This window comes from Artibeus jamaicensis, unplaced genomic scaffold (genome assembly GCF_021234435.1).
Source record: "Artibeus jamaicensis isolate MK-2021 breed Jamaican fruit bat unplaced genomic scaffold, CSHL_Jam_final contig_1998, whole genome shotgun sequence".
Taxonomy (NCBI): Eukaryota; Metazoa; Chordata; class Mammalia; order Chiroptera; family Phyllostomidae; genus Artibeus; species Artibeus jamaicensis.
In genome coordinates, this window is record NW_026521407.1 from 11322250 (window position 1) to 11339407 (window position 17158).

The following is a 17158-nucleotide window of genomic DNA, read 5'->3' on the forward strand; positions in this document are numbered from 1 at the left end:
CCAGTTTGTTTGTTGAATAATAAGCAAAGAAGATACACAAATGACAGAACACAGGAAAAGAAGCTCAACATCATTAGCCATTGGAGAAGTACAAACCAAAACTACAATGCCATACCACTTCACATCCATTAGGATGGTGAAATTAAGAAAGACGAGTGTTGTTGGCAAGGATGTGGGAAAACTGTGATCCTCATACATTGTTGGTGGGAATATAAAATAGTGCAGTCACTTTCAAAAAACAGTTTGACAGTTCCTGTAACTTTTGTTAAACATCAAATTATTATATCAAGCAATTCCACTCTTAGGTATATACACAAAAGAACTGAAAGCAGGCACTCAACAGATCGTTGTACACCGATGTTCATGTCAGCATTACTAACAACAGCAAAAAGGTGGAAACAACCCAAATGCTCATCAACAACAGATAAAGGATAAACAGAATGTATATATACATATTATTCAGTCATAAAAAGGAATACAATTCTAATACATGCTACAACATGGATGAATTTTGAAAACATAAGAGAAAATATGACATAGAAAGATAACTATTGCATGATTCCACTCATATAAGGTGCCTAGAATAAGGTCACCAAAGACTGAGGGAAAAGGGCAATGGGGAGTTATTAATTAAAAGAAAGTTTCTTTTTGGGATGATATACAAATTCTGGAAATGAATATTGGTGATGGTTACCCAACATTATGAATGTACTTAATGCCACTAAATTAAACATCTTAAAATGGTTCAAACAGCCCTGGCAGGTGTGACACAGTAGACTGAGTGCTGGCCTGCAAATTAAAGGATCACCGGTTCAATTCTAAGTCTAGGGCACATGCCTAGGTTGTGGGTCAGGTCTCCAGTAGGGGGTGAGTGACAGGCAACCGCACATTGATGTTTCTCTCCCTTTCTTTCTGCCTCCTTTCCCCTCTCTAAAAACAAATAAATAAAATCTCTTTTTAAAATAGTTAAAACAGTAAATTTCATATTATGTATAATTTACCACAATTACAATAAATTGGTAAAGCCAGGGAAAAAAACAAACTATATACATACCTGAATTTGTGAAGATGAAACAAAATTCACTTGAAATATTTCAGAAGTCCCTTACAATGATCCTAAGACATATAGTTGAAAATATATTACTGATCATAAGGCTATTATAATCAGAAATCATAATTTAGTGTAATTTTTGCCTTTCTCATATACATCAGAAAAAGTATATATATATATATATTCACTTGTTAACATAAAATATATATATATATAGCTTTTAGAAAGGGTTTTACAAAAATGCAAATGTCAAATTAGGTCTAGTATAAGTTAAAGAAAATAATTTTTTAAATTAGGAGATAATTGTTAAGGACTTAATAAGTGTGAAACCTTTGAAAAGCTGAAAAATCTACTTTTCTTTCTCTTGCATAGGGAAATACATAAAGTCCAGGTATAGGGACTCTGGATAATAAGATAAACGAAAAAGTTTACTTTTTTCACTTAGCTTAACCCTGCCAGAATCACAAGAGTCACTGGTGAGAAGTTGATGCCTTGGGTGCATTTGCAAGTCCTCCAAATGACAAAAATATGTAGGTGAGCAAAAGTCTTCTAAATTCCAGCACAACCTACAATTATCTATCTTCTGATAAATTCTTCTAATATACTGGTATATAAAACCGCCATGCAATGCAGGTCTCTTAGACCTAAAATTGTAACCTTCAGTCATACTCAATAAATTTACAAATTGGGAGTTTAAGATATGAGCCACATGTTATTTAAACATTGAGAAGACATGGAAATTAAAGTTAAAAGGTAGGTCTTAAAACCAAGAAGTCATGAAAATTAAAGTTAAAAGGGAGATCTTGAAAAGCAACATATCACAATCACATAAAGACAGTAATGATTATAACCATCTGGCTCTCTTGATCATCAAGCAGATGCTAAACACCTATCTGTGCTTCAAAGAGTACAAGTGATTTTTAAATAAAGGATTCCTCAAGAAACTTGCAATCTATTGGGGATACTGAATACATATAAAACAATATTACATGTATGTAACAATATTAAAATACCAAGGGTACAAATTAAGAGTCATAGGAAATTCTAAGAAGGTTAAGTGCTGGATAATTCTGGAATGGTCTAGAGAAGAAGGTAAAATTTAGGCAAACTCTGGAAGTCTAGAAAGATGAGTAGAATCAAATTAGAATAAACCCTTTTCATAATCTAGCTTCATCTTTCCTGTCCTGTACACTTAGTACAATATAAATAAGAATTGATGAAGGCAGAGAAAAAGTAACTCTAGATAAATCACAGAAATATGAAATGAGGAAGGCAAACCAATTAGCCCACATAAATGCTCGTGGAGAAAAGGTTTAAAATTTTAAGTAGGGGTACATGTTAAATATGTAAAGTTTTAAGTTATGTAAATTATATGAAAAATGCATTCTTAAAATTGCATGGAATTTTGATATGACTTTCCCATGTTTTCTTTTCACACCAGAAAGTGCTGTTTATAAGAAATGTGAGTGCCTCAGATCCAACCAAACTAAGGCTCATCCAAAAAGTGGGTATTCAAATTTTATTAAAGATTGTAATTCCAACACAAATTAGAAACTTATTGGTCTCTATATAGAAGGTTATTATTTGCTTTCTCTTTTGTATTTTCTACTGAGTGCTTCATGGAGTCAGATAATTTTATTTTAGAGCCAGAAGGCATTCTTTTTAACCGAAATTTTAAATGTTTATATTCACGGAACATTTGAATGTTTGCATAAATGTCATAAAACAACCATAATTTATCCTGTAAAAATACAGTTTACCAGATTATTACATTAGTTTTATTCCATCAGCTTTCTCCTTCATTCAAAGGGCACTAAGTCTACATTTTATAAGTCCTGCCAGGTACCTACCATCCAGGCCCCACAGTTCTTATCTGAAGGATTTCAGAACTCACAAAGTAGAAAAGACAGCCAATTAAACTTGCAGTTATAATGCAGTGTAATAACTACTACAATAAAACTGTGTTGCTGCAAAAAGAAGAAGAGAAAGTAAGAGTGATATCAGAGAAGGCCTCTGGGAGGACTTGCTGTCTGGGTTTGGTTTTGATGGATAAGGACCTAATGAAGCAGATAGTTCAAGAAGAAAGATGCATGTCACTTCATCAATGAGCATGTACTTCATGCCAGCTTCTAGAAACAAAAATGATACACTGGCCCTAATTTTAAGACAATAGCAGTCTTTTCAGGAAATTGCTTCATACAGAAAAGGCTTATAATTTGGTTTTAAAAATGAGTTCACATCTCAGTTTTTTTTAATGAGTTAACCATGCATACACACACACAAAAATAAATATTGTATGATTCTATTTACATGAGATTCAAAAAACAGGCAAAATTATGGTGATAGAGGTCAGAACAGTGGGTACCTCTAAGAGGCAGTATCAACTGGGAGAGGGCAGGAGATAGCCTACTGAGGTGCTAGAAATGTTCAATATCTTGGTTTTGCATGGTGGTTACTTGGGCATGTACTGAAAGGTTTATCAAGCTAACAGTAAATTTGTGCACTTAACTATAAGTAAGTAATAAAGGAAGGCATTCTGAGATCTAGGAAGCGGCATCTTCAAAGGCACATTGTTTTCAGACAGGGGCCAAATCACAGAAACAACCATGTCAGTGCCACACTAAAAAGACTGACTTCAACCATAGGGTACGGATACCTTCCACCAAGGAAAAGAGAAAGACCAAACAAGAGAAGGATAAACTCCATAAAAGAAGCCATAGGCATGAGCCTACAAGAGTTGAACAAGGCTGTTGAGGACAGGGCATTGTGAACATCATTCATTCCCTGTTGCCGGGAGTTAAAGCAGACTCAATGGCACATCAATACACACCTTTATCCCTGGCTAGTGTGGCTAAGTGAATTGATCATTGGCCTGAGAAGTGAAGGGTCGCCAGTTCAATTCCCAGTGGGGGCACATGCCTGGGTTGCGGCCGGGTCCCTGGTTGGTGGTGCATGAGAGGCACCAATCAATTTGTCTCTCACATATTGATGTTCTTCTCCCTCCCTTCCCCTCTCTCTAAAAGTAAAAAAATAAAATATTTTAAAAAACACGCACACCTTTAATAGAAGAGCACCTGAATAAAATAACCAGATGTATATTTCAGAAAGATTATCCAGTTGGAAATATAAAGAATGGACTGGAGAAGTAAGAGACTAATAGCCCAGGAGCCAGATGAAGGCATTTTCTACAGCAATGACTTTAAAGATGGAGGAGAAACAGGCAGAAGGTAGTAAGAAGGTATCACTAAAGGGACATTTGACCGATTAATAGTGAACAGAGGGAAAAAAAGGAAGAATCTCAACTGATAGTGAGGTTAGACCCATGGCTGAATCACAAAAATGTGCAATATTTAAGCTGATCTATGGAGAGAAAAAAGTTGTATTCAATTTTGGACTCTACTGAAATGAGCATATTTTTATATTATTTCACTCAAAATGGAACACAATTTTTCTATGAAATATTACTTACTGTCAAGTGCTTATTCGGCTGATGTCCTATTTCTTTCATTATTTAAATATATTTGCTTGGCAGTCTTCTGTCAAATTCAATCAACCTCTATGGTACCAGTGCTATGACAATATAAAATGCTCCCACCATTAGATAATTGCTCCTTGCTACACCCCTAAGCCTGCAAAGAATAAGCAATTTTTGTCCTTCCATAATCAGCTGCAAAGAGGTATTCTCAAGCATCCTCTGACAAATAATTTCTGATCTATAAAACTCCACAAAGTGAAATATTTCATTTATAGATGCTTGCATAAACTAAATCTCTACACCAAATTTATTAATGAAACAATTCTTACAAACCCAACACAGCTGCTAACAGATTCCAAAACCAACTTAAAAGCAGAGCCCAAAATGACATAATAACATGTTTAATACAATTAACCACTTTTTAAAAGCAACGGATGCATTTAAATACAGAGATATAAAAAATAGATCACTGCAATAAATCTACCCTGAGGCTTAAGACCCACATGACCAGCCATCAAATATAAAGATTATTAAAAAGTAACTTCAGAATAATTACTTGGTGAAAACGTAAAAGCCTCTTAGAAACTAGAGAGTACATAGAAGAGTAGAGATATACAAATTATTTTAAACAAAGCACCAGATCAAGAGTGAAGGTCTCAAAATTTTACCTCCTGTGCACCTTTTGTAAGGAAACTATCAGAGAATGAGCGCCACCAAAATGGAAGAGTAAATCAACAAAGGGGAAGGAAACAGGGATACAGAAAACAGGAGATCCAACGCAAGATCTCCAGAATAGTGGCGAAAGAAGATCCTAGATGGCAGCTATGCTTTGAGCACAAGAGTTATAGGTACAGGTTGGAGGAGGCCAGAAGCTCTAGGAAAAGATCTTTCCATATGTGAATTGAATGACTATCTGATGTATATGTACACATGGAGTAGAATTAACAATTGGTGATTTTCAAGGTTGAATTAGAGTAAGTAGCAAATAAAATAAAAGGCAATTATTAAAGGAAATATTTAGGAGCAAATTACATATACAAGAAAGAAAAAGAAATCTTGGTATACAGGGGGGACCAAAAAACCCCAGAATTTATTTTAAAATTTGTGTTTTTATTCTTACATGTTTAAATTTCAGTCACCTTCGAAGTACTCTCCACTTGATGCAATACACCTATCAAGATGTTTTTTCCATGTTTTTCACTAATCAAAACAGTTTTTCAAATTGTTGATTTTGATGCCTTTTAGTGCAAAACGTTTCTCTTTAAGGACTTTTTCCATCGGGGAAACAAAAAAAACCACCGCTCACTGTGAGATCAGGTGAATGGGTGGATGGGGAGGCATGCCGTTTTTGGTCAAAAACTGCTGAACACTCAGTACAGTGTAGACAGGTGCTTCTGTAAATCACCCATCATGAAATTGGCAAATATGTTGAAAGAGTCCTCAAACAAAATTCACTGAAGTCCAGTGCAGCCTCTCACACCACCACCCGATACACTGATACACATGGGTTCCTAGAGTACTACCTAGGAGGGGAAACCTATACTATAAGGGGCTGGCCCTCCAGAAGGCAATTCTGGGTTTTGGGGGGCCCCCTCCTATTAAATGGCTTAGCTGTGAAAACATTTATAAAGGTCTAATTATGTAAACACTGAACAATGATCTAACCAAAATTACAATATACCAAGATGCAGAAATGGGGGAAAAACAAGAGGACAAGTGTTTAGGGGACTGGTAGCAAGTAATAATGAGCCAAACCCTCAGCTTTTATAGTAAAAAGCCAATAAATACTCCTTAAGTGGAAAAAATGTAGAACATTACAAGTATTATTATTTCAAGATATACAGGTAAAGACCAAATTAATGTGCTAAAAGCACTGGTCAATGGGTAGAGAAACACTGGTGAGAGGGAGGGGATAACAGTAGTATTATTTTCATAACAAGGCCCATAATCATTTGATTCTAAATTATATCCATGTATCACTGTGATAAAAATTAAAACTAAAAGACTGAGAAAGGAGGGGGAAACATTAGCCATGGAGTATAAAAGATTACTAGGCCAAAAAAGTCTTTTAAAATATTCATAAAATTTAGTTTAAAATCACCTGGATTATATAAATAAAATCAGTAAGACAGAACTCTGAATGTTGCTGTGAATTTTATTCTCAGCTTCCAAAGTAACTCTGTGTCACACTTTGAGCATGTAAGTTTTCAACTCCAAACTCATATATGGCAGTAGAATGATACTTGTCATCATGAATAAAAAGTGCATGATGATCACTGTATAAAAATAAATCATTTCAGCCTGGACCAGTAAATCATTTGAGACCAGTGTGCCTCAGTTTGTCAGGCAGCATTCTACAAAGTGAAATGTCACCTGTTATTTGCTTTTATAATGGAATCTCTCTTGACTCATAAGTCATTAGGAAAAGACAAGAAACCACAGCAATCTTTATAAGGCCTTTTCCTTATTTTGAGATATAAAGGTAAAGACCTAATTAATAAATGTAAAGTGCTAAAAAATAGTACTGGTCAATGGGTAGAGGAATATTGGTGAGGGAGAGAGGGTAACAATAGTACTATTATTTTCATAATAAGTTCTATATGACCATTTGATTCTAAATTATGTCCATATATCAGTGTGATAAAAATTAAAACTAAAAGATTGAGAAGAAAGGGGAGTAAGTAAGGTGCTGAAATAATCTAACTTCTTTACAGAAATCCTTTACAGGGCATGGGACTAGGTTGCAGGTTTGGTTCCCAGTCCAGGCATGGAGAAGAGGCAACCAACTGATGTTTCTCTCACACATCAATGTTTCTCTCCCTCTCTTTCTCCTTCCCTTCCCCTTTCTAAGAATAAAATCTTAAACATTATTTATTAAACATGTAGTAAATAAGTAAATAAATAATTTCATATATATTATTAAATGTTATATATTACCAAAAGGCATTCTCAAGTGTTTATAAACATAATACTTACTGTCATACTAGTCTCTCAATGATTACCCAGGAATTTATATTATTAGGTATCAACTTTAAGTTGAACGAAACAAAATTACATACTACATTTAAGGCTCTTTCATTTGGAATTATCATTCAAAACCTTTATGCCCACCAAATATGCCCACACACTCTCTGCCTTCCACTAGCATTTCCTTCCACAATACTGTCCCACTTAATACAGTAAACGTTAATCATTTATAATATACATGTACTCTACTTTTTAAAGATATTATGTACATTACCAAACATAAACAAAAGGAACTTTAAACAAAAGTCCTAAAATTGTATTACTACCATCCCCACCATGGAGTCTTGCATACACCCTGAGGTATATACACTTCAGAGTAAGAGGGTCTTCGTAACCTTTGTTCCTGCGGTGCCTAAGTCATAGGCAGTGCTCAGTAAAAATTTGAGGAATTAATGAGCAATGAGACACTCAAAAGCATGAATCCACAACACGACTTTCTACCTTGTTATATATATAATCCAGCTACCTAATCCAATATAAGTGCCAAATTCTACTTAAAGTAAAGGCTTAGAAGAAAGTTTATCCACTGTATTTTATTACCACAATTTAAAAGCCACCCCAGCTGCTATGGCTCAGTGGATTGAGCACCAGCCTGCGAACAGAAACATCTATGGTTCGATTCCCGGCCACGGCACAGGCTTGGGTTGTGGGCCAGGTCCCCAGTAGGGGGCATGTGAGGGGCAACCAATATAGTGATTGCACATTGAGGTTTTTCTCCTTCTTTCTCCCTCCCGTCCCTCTAAAAATAAATAAAATCTTTTTTAAGCGAAGAATAATATTAATTAAGCAATTCTTGGGGGTGGGTGCCTTGTAACTCTGTTTCTAGAATGATGAAAGGAGAGTGGAGTATGGAAATAGAACTAAAGAGTTGGAGATTTTTATGGTTTCTTGGAGTTCTGAAATGCTACAAACCTGTGATTCATCTCTGATTTTTAATGCTATATTCCAAGCATTTAGAATAATTTTTAGGAATACACAAGCCACACACTTAGATGTAAAACTAGAAATGAAGAAATACAGAATATAGCTGCTAAAATTCTCAGTACCCATTAATTGCAGTAGGTATACTTTAGAAAATACATGCAAACTAAAATGAGTCAAGCCTTCAGGGGAAGGCTTATTTGTGTTCTATCCAAGATACTCAAGAAGAACAGATACAAGCCAAAAATAAAACCCACCATTAATACATCTCCCTTTAAAAAAATATTAAGGTATACTTTCAGAAAACTACTAGTATTTATATAACTGATACACAGTCTAGCCAAAATAGTAGGCAACACCCATTTTCCTAATTTCTAGAGCTTCTGAAGTGTAAATAAGAACTCACTAGACTGCCCTTTCACTCAGGTTCACTCAGTGTTATCTGTCATTAACATAACACCCCATTTCCAAGGCCCCATTCTGCAAGATTAACTGCCTGCAACTCCTGTCTGCATGAGGCAATATATACTTGATTATCATTTTAATACTAATTATGATTAGGCATATTTTAGTGCTCAATAATTTTAAGTAAAGCCAAGGGGATAGGTATTTCAGCAGTTTATCAAGCATGCTTTTTACTTATACAATGATTCATGTAACACACTTTTGTGTTTGTCCAATCTGCCTTCCTCATCTCCTTCCATTCACCTTATACAATATAAACAAACAGACAAGACTAATCGATGGAGGTTTTAATACCTATTTACTCAAGTGCCCCCCAAAAGTTCTCAAGCCATTTCTTAGTATTAAAAGCTTTATAAATTCTTTCCATAACCTTACTAAAAGAAATTCTATATTAAAGTTTGACATTTACTAGAGTAAATAATATTGTGGTCAAAAGAATTAACTACTGAAAAAATAGCTTCTGGTTTACATTTAGAAATGTTAGTTTATCAACCTGGTTCTCTCTTTTGCTTTAATTTTCCTCTGCAGCAAAACTGATAAAATATAAATTCATTCAAATAGTTAAATACAGTTTGAACAAATATATTACTACTACTTCTTCAAATATATGTTTTAAAATTCAACAGGCATATACTTCATAACAAACTGAACAAAGACCTTCAGTCAAATCAGTTTGAAATGTACAAACTATTAATTTCATTTATATACAAAGGTAGGCCCTGGCTAGTGTGGCTCTGCTGGTTGAAGTGTCGTCTGTAAAATGGGAAAGGTTACAGGTTCAATTCCAGATCAGGGAACACACCTGGGTTGCTGGTTCAGTCCCCAGTAGGGGCACATACAAGAGGCAAGTAATTGATGTTCCTCTCTCACACTGATGTTTCTTTCCCTCTCTCCCTTTCCCTCTCTCTAAAATCAATGACCATGTCCTCAGGTGAGAGTAAAATAAACAAATAAAACATACAAAGACTATCTTAGCTTGACATGAGAGTAAGCAGGTTAGAGGTGGATAAAAGTTTCAGAATTCCCAAATGCCAGCTACATCAACCTCAACTTAAGAAACTAAACGCTTCTGAACCCTGAAGCTGTAACTCAGTTAAACTGATGTCTTCTTTCATGTCATAGAAGCCATTGCCTAATTGAGGCCAGACCTGTCAGGCTCAACAGCATCCCGGAAATGACTAGCCTACTAAAGCTGGAACCACATCAAGAATTTGGAATATTTCTCATATTGAGGCAAGGAAAAAAAATTCAAGCAAGACTGTCCATACAACAATCACTATACTGTTCCACAGGAAAAGACATTAAAAAAAAAGCATACTTTTGTTATTTTCGTCAGTCCACACAACACCTCTAAATTCTGTAATTATTTTCAGGTGATGACCCACTGAACCTATCCCTTTTCCTCCTACATATTAACAAGCATTCACTACTATATACTTGTTCTGAATGCCTTTAAATCTCCTTTCTACTTTACATCCTTGGCTATTAAAACCATCACGAGTAGGGCCAGTTGGGTTGGAAACCAGTTTGTCACTTCTTACCAAGAAAATCCATGAAATGTTGCAAAGAAACAGAAGCACACACAGACACATACACACACTCTCAAATCCCAGTCAAGAAAAATTAAGTCACATTCCAGCCATAAACTGTGCAATAGACACTCCAGTGAGCGTGTGCTATAGTGCTCACGGACAGCGCTATCAGAGTAAGTGGTAGGGGGTTGGGGTTGTGAACACCACACTGTGCATCAGAGCCAATAGCAGCAGGCTGGGGCTGGCAGCAAGGCCAGTCTCTACAGGGAGCTATAACACAATATCAGAATGCTGGATTTCCGAATGCCATTTTATGGGGAGAGGGTGAGCACCGTGGATCAAGTGCGATGAAAGGCTCTGGCCAACATCTGAGGAGATGTAACCTAAGACAAGGTCTTGTGGCAACACCAGCTGTCTAGCCTCGTCTCACCTCCAACACAACTTAATTTCAGGTCGTTCTTAGCAAAGTCAGCCGCTCAAAGGGTGTGGGTGGTGACAGCCCCCTAGAGACTGGCAAAGGCCCTCGGAAAAGGCAGAGTCCACAACTGGAAGGGGCTTCTGCCAGCAAACAGGGCTGTGCAGCCTCCTCCTCTCTCCCCAGCCAAGGCTGTTAGGTGCGAGGTTAAATGTTGTTGGAAATTTTTGTGAAGGAGTGATATAAGAAAATGGCAGGAAGAAATGAGGGGGTTGGACGGGCTGGTGCCACCCAAAAAAAGGGAGAGAGGATTTCCCTGGTCCAATTCAGGATAACGACACCACAGCACGGGCACTGCCCAGCCAGCGCCAGATCCCTCTCTCCAGGGAAGCTTCGCCCCCTTCCACACAGTCCCAATTCCCCACACTGCTCCCAGCCGACCCTTCTCTCCAGTAATATTACCCATCGCTGGCCTCCTTCCCTTCCGCCTCAGGCGTCCCACGCCCTCAACCTGCCCCCCGCCTTTCCTGGTCACCCACCCCCTGGGCAGCCCGTCGCTGCCCTTCCCGGCAGTTCGCCCAGACCCCTCCCCCCTCACCTCTCCTCAGTGCCTCCTCGTAGCTGAGGAATCCGATCCGTGACTCCTTGGCGCCCATACTCCCCTCATCCCCTCGGCCGGGGGTCGGAGCCTGATCTTGCCCCCACCCCCTCTCCTGCCTTCTCTTCGGCGTCCCTGGGTGACGGCGTCGGCGTCCCCCCGGGCCCCTCCTCCCCCTACACTAACAAGTGCGGCTTCGGCCCCGGCGGCTCCTCCCGGCCACCGCCACCGCCTCCATGCCTGATCACGTGATCCGCTCCCACCCCGCCCCTTCCCCTCCCTCCTGCTCCGCCCTTCTCTCCTCCCCTCCCTTCCCGTCCCTCCTCACGCCCACTTCCCCCCGCCTCCTACCCCCCTCCCGCCTGTTCAAGCGAGGATAGGGACTGTTCCGGGTAATGGCCGCCAAGGGCCACAAACTCCTTCCCGCCCTATCTAACCGCTCGCTGGGGCGTAGGGGAGGGGCCGGATGCCGCGCGTAACGCGTCATTCCCGCCTTCCCACCAATCCGAAGCTGTGAGGGCCGAGCCCTCCCCCTTCCTAGGGGAGGTGACTTCCGGGGCGCTCAAGGCCGTCCTTCCCGCCCACAAGTTGTGTCGCTCGCCGGGCGGGGCTGGGGCAAGTGACAGTTTGTGTGTCTTAGTCCGAGGCCCATCTTGGAAAAGATGTGGAATCTTAGGAAACCGGGGTCTGAGGGGTGGGATTCCTGGGAGAAAAGAGTGGGCGGACGAGCAACTCCTTACGTTAGAGAAATTTTTGACTGGGCTGTGAAAGGAAAGGGGACGCTCAGGGATTTCTTGAGACGAAAGAGTCCTTAATCCCAGTGGGGAGATCCCTGAAGAAAGTGAACCTTGTGACAAAGTTTACACTGACTTCCTTTGTCGGGTTATCCCAACCCCCACCTCATTTGACTAGATTTTTTTTTCGTATCCACAGGCCCAAGTGCCCTTCACTCCCTCTGGCTCTGAGCCTGCCTCTAGTTCAGATTCTTTAGAAACTGCTCTGTGAAAGGCTTGTTTCTCTCCAAGAGTTGCTCCCCACTAGAAATTTGAGGGTTACCAGAAATAAGAAATAAAAACTATTTACTTTTTCAATTGTAAAATATTCAAGGTGAGGCAAAATAGAATTTCAATGGTGAGTATGCAATTTATTCTTGTATTCTTGTATTGTTTTCCATACAAAAAAACCATAAACCTGCCCCATACATACCAGAATTACCATTTTCACCATCCTTAGGTACCTTATGAGTGGCATCATAGTTTATTTCTTTTGTCGCTAGCTTATTTCACTTAAAATAACATCCTCAAGGTTTTTCCATGTTGTACCATGTGTCAGAATTTGCCAGATTTACCATATATGCAGAAATTCCACCTGAGTATATATCCAAGAGAACTGAAAGCAGAGCCCTGGCACATGTGGCTCAGTTGGTTAGGCTTTATCCTCTAAGCAAGATGTCCTGCAAGCCAAAGGCATAGCATGAGGCAATTCATTGATGTTTATGTCCCTCCCTTTTTCCCTCCCTTCCTCATCTAGAATCAATACAAGAAAAAAAATTGAAAGCAGGGAAACATATTTATATACCCAAGTTTATAGACCATTATTTACAATGGCCCAAAGTAGAAGCAACCCAAGTGTCAGCAGACAAATAAATAAGGTGTGGTATATATGAGGCCTGTCTGGAAAAAGTCCAGCCACTGTTAATAAACAGCAACGGTTTGCAGGTTCGCAGGATATCACTATAACCTGGTAGGCAAGGAGATTGGACTGGAATGCATGTGTGTGAGCAGTGACAACTTCACTGTACTAGTCAGTGGGGATGATAGACTCTGTTGAGTGAGCATCTATACTGGGGGGTTGTCCATTCAAAATGACTGGGCAAGTTGAGCAGCGGATCTACATCAAATTTTGCATTAAGCTTAAACATTACTTCACAAAAACTATTCAGATGATTCAGAAGGCTAAAGATATGGGCAACTGGTGATTGGCAGCTTTGTCACAACGATGTGCATCATGTCCTGTGCAGTTTTTTGGCAAAACATCAAATCACCCAGGTGACTCAGCACCACCCCCAACACACACACACACACACACACTCTCTCTCTCTCCCCCCCCCCCCCTCTCTCTCTCTCTCTCTCTCTCTCCAGATTTGGCACCCTGCAACTTTTGGCTTTTCCCAGAACTAAAATCACCTTTGAAAGGGAAGAGATTTCAGACTGTCGATGAGATTCAGGGAAATACAACAGTGCAGCTGATGGCGATTGAGAGAACTGTGTGAGGTCCCAAGGTGCTTTGAAGGGGCCTGAGTTGTCATTATCCTACGTACAATGTTTCTTGTATCTTCAATAAATGTCTCTGTCTTTCATATTACATGGCTGGATACCTTCTGGACAAACCTCATACATGCAATGGAAACTATTCAGTTCCTTGCTTTTGAACTCTATTCAGTTTGCTTTCAATTTATCTTCACCCTGAAAGTCACAGTATAAAGCTTCTGGATAAGGAAACAACTTCAAAAAATAAACATTTGGATTAGATTACACCCAAGGTGCCAGGTAGGTAATTTAAGACCAGCGAAAGGTTTTTAATTCCTAAAGCCAAATGCCCTGCTGGAGAAAGAAGGTAATACTCTGTTTCTCTGCTTACCTTTCCTGGTAGACCAGATTAGCAACTTGGCATTAGTCATAGTGCTGCCCTTTCCAGTTCACTGTGAGGGAGTTCATTTTAAGACTTCAGATTAATTTCATTACTAAAGCCATGAATAAGGGGACTGGGAATGTACTTCAAAGCCTTTAATGTCCACATCATTAGTTTGGTGTAGACAGAAGTCTCCAGTCAAAACAACTCAGTCATCTTCATCCTACAGTTAGATTATAGTAATTAATGGGAAGTGAATCTTAAGGGCTCAGCTGTGGGAGAAAAGCCCCTCAAGACTTCAAGTGCCACATACCTAGGCATAATTACTGTCCTAAATAATCTGTACCAAAAGGTAGCCTTTCTGTACAAAAGATAATGCTGAGTACAAAAGATAAATATTCCCACTTGATTTACAATGGAAGTGGAAGCAAATTATCTATTCACAGTGCTCGCCCCACTTGAAAGGTGGGACTAGAGTCAATCTAGCTCATGAATTAGGAAGTTATTACAAAATACTAAGTAAAAATAGAATGTAAACTTTAAAATGAAAATTCAGAGCATTGTTAACACACAGGAACTTTAAAAAAAATTTCCTAAGTTTCAGGCCTGGTTTCCCCTAGGTCTATAAAAATCTTCACACACCCCCCCAGCTGGTGTGGCTCAGTGGATTGAGCACGGGCCTGTAAAGCAAAGGGTCGCTGGTTCAATTCCCAGTCAGGGCACATGCCTGGGTTGCAGGCCAGGTCCCCAGTTGGGGACATATGAGAGGCAACCGCACACTGATGTTTCTCTCCCACTCTTTCTCCTTCCCATTCCCTCTCTATAAAAATATATAAATAAAATATTTTTAAAAAAAACCACCCCCTCACAGACTTTACCATGGATTAAACACTTTTCAAAATTGTGAGTCGAGATAAAAAAACTAAGAAATACTATTTCTTCTTTGAGTTAAAGTAAGCCTATTATTGAAGGCAGTGAAGCAGTTAGTTTTATGTCTGATGGGAATTTTAAATGGTAAACTGGGATTAAAACCTGCCTTTTGGTTTCTGTTTCACAGTATTAGTCAAGTCAAATGTTAAACACCCCTTTATAACTTAAAATTGGTACAGAACTTAAATTTGATAATGTAGAAAATCTTAAATCTAATTTGTCATTACATTTTCTATAACCATTTAGTTTGGTTTCATTATATTTCACTTAACCCACTTAAGAGTTGGCCAGTCACCTGACTGCAAGCATTAGGTTGTACTTGGGGAATCATTGCTTTAACTGTAATTACATGCCTGTGAAAGAGTTGCCCGTACAAAGATTTAAAGCATGAGAGTCTGATATGTAATTTATACTTCCAGTTGGGCAACCTAAATGACAGTTCCTCAGTTTGTACTCCCAGAGAAATGACATAGAAATAGGACAGAGTCCTTTTAGTACTTGCCTAAGCAGCTTAGGTCATAGAGGACGGAACAGCACCTGATTTATGTATAAGTTGATTGCGATAAAATGAGTCTCAAATGTGAGTATGCAATAAGAGAATTTATTTTCCAGCACTATGGATTTGTTACCTTAACCTAACATAATATAAGAATGTGGTCACTTGTATTATATTTTTATTTACTCTAATGCTCTTCAAGCTATTTTTAATTTATTATTATTATATATTTTTAGGAAGAGGGGAAGGGAAGGAGAAGGAGAGGGAGAAAAACATCAATGTGAGAAAGAAATATCAATTGGTTGCCTCTCACATGCATTCTAACCAGGGACTGAACCTGCAACCCAGGCAGGTGCCCTGACTGGGAATTAAACCTGAGACCTTTCACTTTGCGGGATGACTGCCAACCAACTGAGCCACACCAGTCAGGGCTTCAGGCTATTTTTAATGAAAATAACACATATTCGTGGTTTAAAAAAAAGTTTTCTATCAGTACAAAGGTGTATATAAAGTAAAAGATGAGGCTTTATGCTTTACCAGTCTTGTTCTCCAGAGGTATACATCCTTTGTTTTCTGTGACTACATACACTGTATTTTCCATGCATATGAAATGTGTATCTATATTCCTTTTATTTTTATACACATTTTTCATAGCGTACATACTGATATGCAATTTTTTCACTCAATAGTGTATCTCGGACTGCTTTTCATTCTTTTTAACAGACCAGTCACTTATTGCTCTACATTAGATTGTTTTAAGTGTTTCAGTATTACGAACAGCATTGCAATGAACATTCTTGTACATATATACTTTAGGTATGTGAGTGTATCTGTGGATGGATTTCCAGAAGTAAAATTAGACAGTGTATATTTTTTAAGTGTTAATAGATATTGCCAACTTGCTAGCCTGAAAAGTTGAATCAATTTTCTGTACATTATAATCAAAAAGCCAGTTTCTCCTCACCCTTGCTAACATTAATATCATTTTAAGCTAATTTTTGTCATTACCCTTTACCTATTTCAAATTCTACCAATAAAGAATTGAATTCCTGCTTTTCCAGACATAAAATTCATTTTAAGCCTGGACAAAATATTTGAAAAATGACTAAACAGATGACATTCTCTAATCTTCAATTAGAGATTCTCCTGTTTACCATCCTTGAAAAAGTGCTTAAAATTGGCAAAACTTTGATATCCATCCCCCTAAGAGCTTTCACTTAGATACTTAAGTTAAAACTAATGATGGGAAATAAAATATTCAGAGTGAGAAACTTTAACTTAGACCTTCCTTAAACATTCTTTCTTTTCTCATCACAATCCATGCTTGGCAAACAAAATTTACACTACCCACTGAACCTGTGAGGAAATGTTTTTATAATATTTTGATATGGCTATTTCCCACCTCAACTGCAATGAAGTTGTGTTTATGTTCCTTTCAATTTAATAGTTTACAAAGGTTAGGGAATGGGTCTTATGGACTGTAGCAGTGGCTTCTTTTTCTTGTTAGCAGCTTCTTTTTAGTCCTCCTCTAGTCTCCTTTTTCCTTCTACTGTAGCAACTGTATTGTACTCTTAGGCCAGTCTTTTCCATAAAAATAGGCACTACAAATTTGACAAT

General features: G+C 38.3%; 1 protein-coding gene across 4 annotated transcripts in view; it reads right to left on the reverse strand.

The window, feature by feature from the left end:
* The window catches only part of USP32 (ubiquitin specific peptidase 32), a 119700-nt gene extending 108023 nt beyond the window's left edge, over positions 1–11677 (reverse strand). For 2 of the 4 annotated variants that reach the window (XM_053655710.1, XM_053655709.1), the window contains exon 1: positions 11485–11677. In XM_053655710.1, coding sequence (XP_053511685.1) covers positions 11485–11542 — 58 coding nt within the window. In that variant the 5' untranslated portion in view covers positions 11543–11677. Of the gene's footprint in view, positions 1–1054; positions 1117–11484 lie in introns of those variants that run through there. The other 2 variants (XM_053655711.1, XM_053655714.1) reach the window with 2 other exon arrangements.
* Between the last annotated feature and the right edge of the window lie 5481 nt (positions 11678–17158).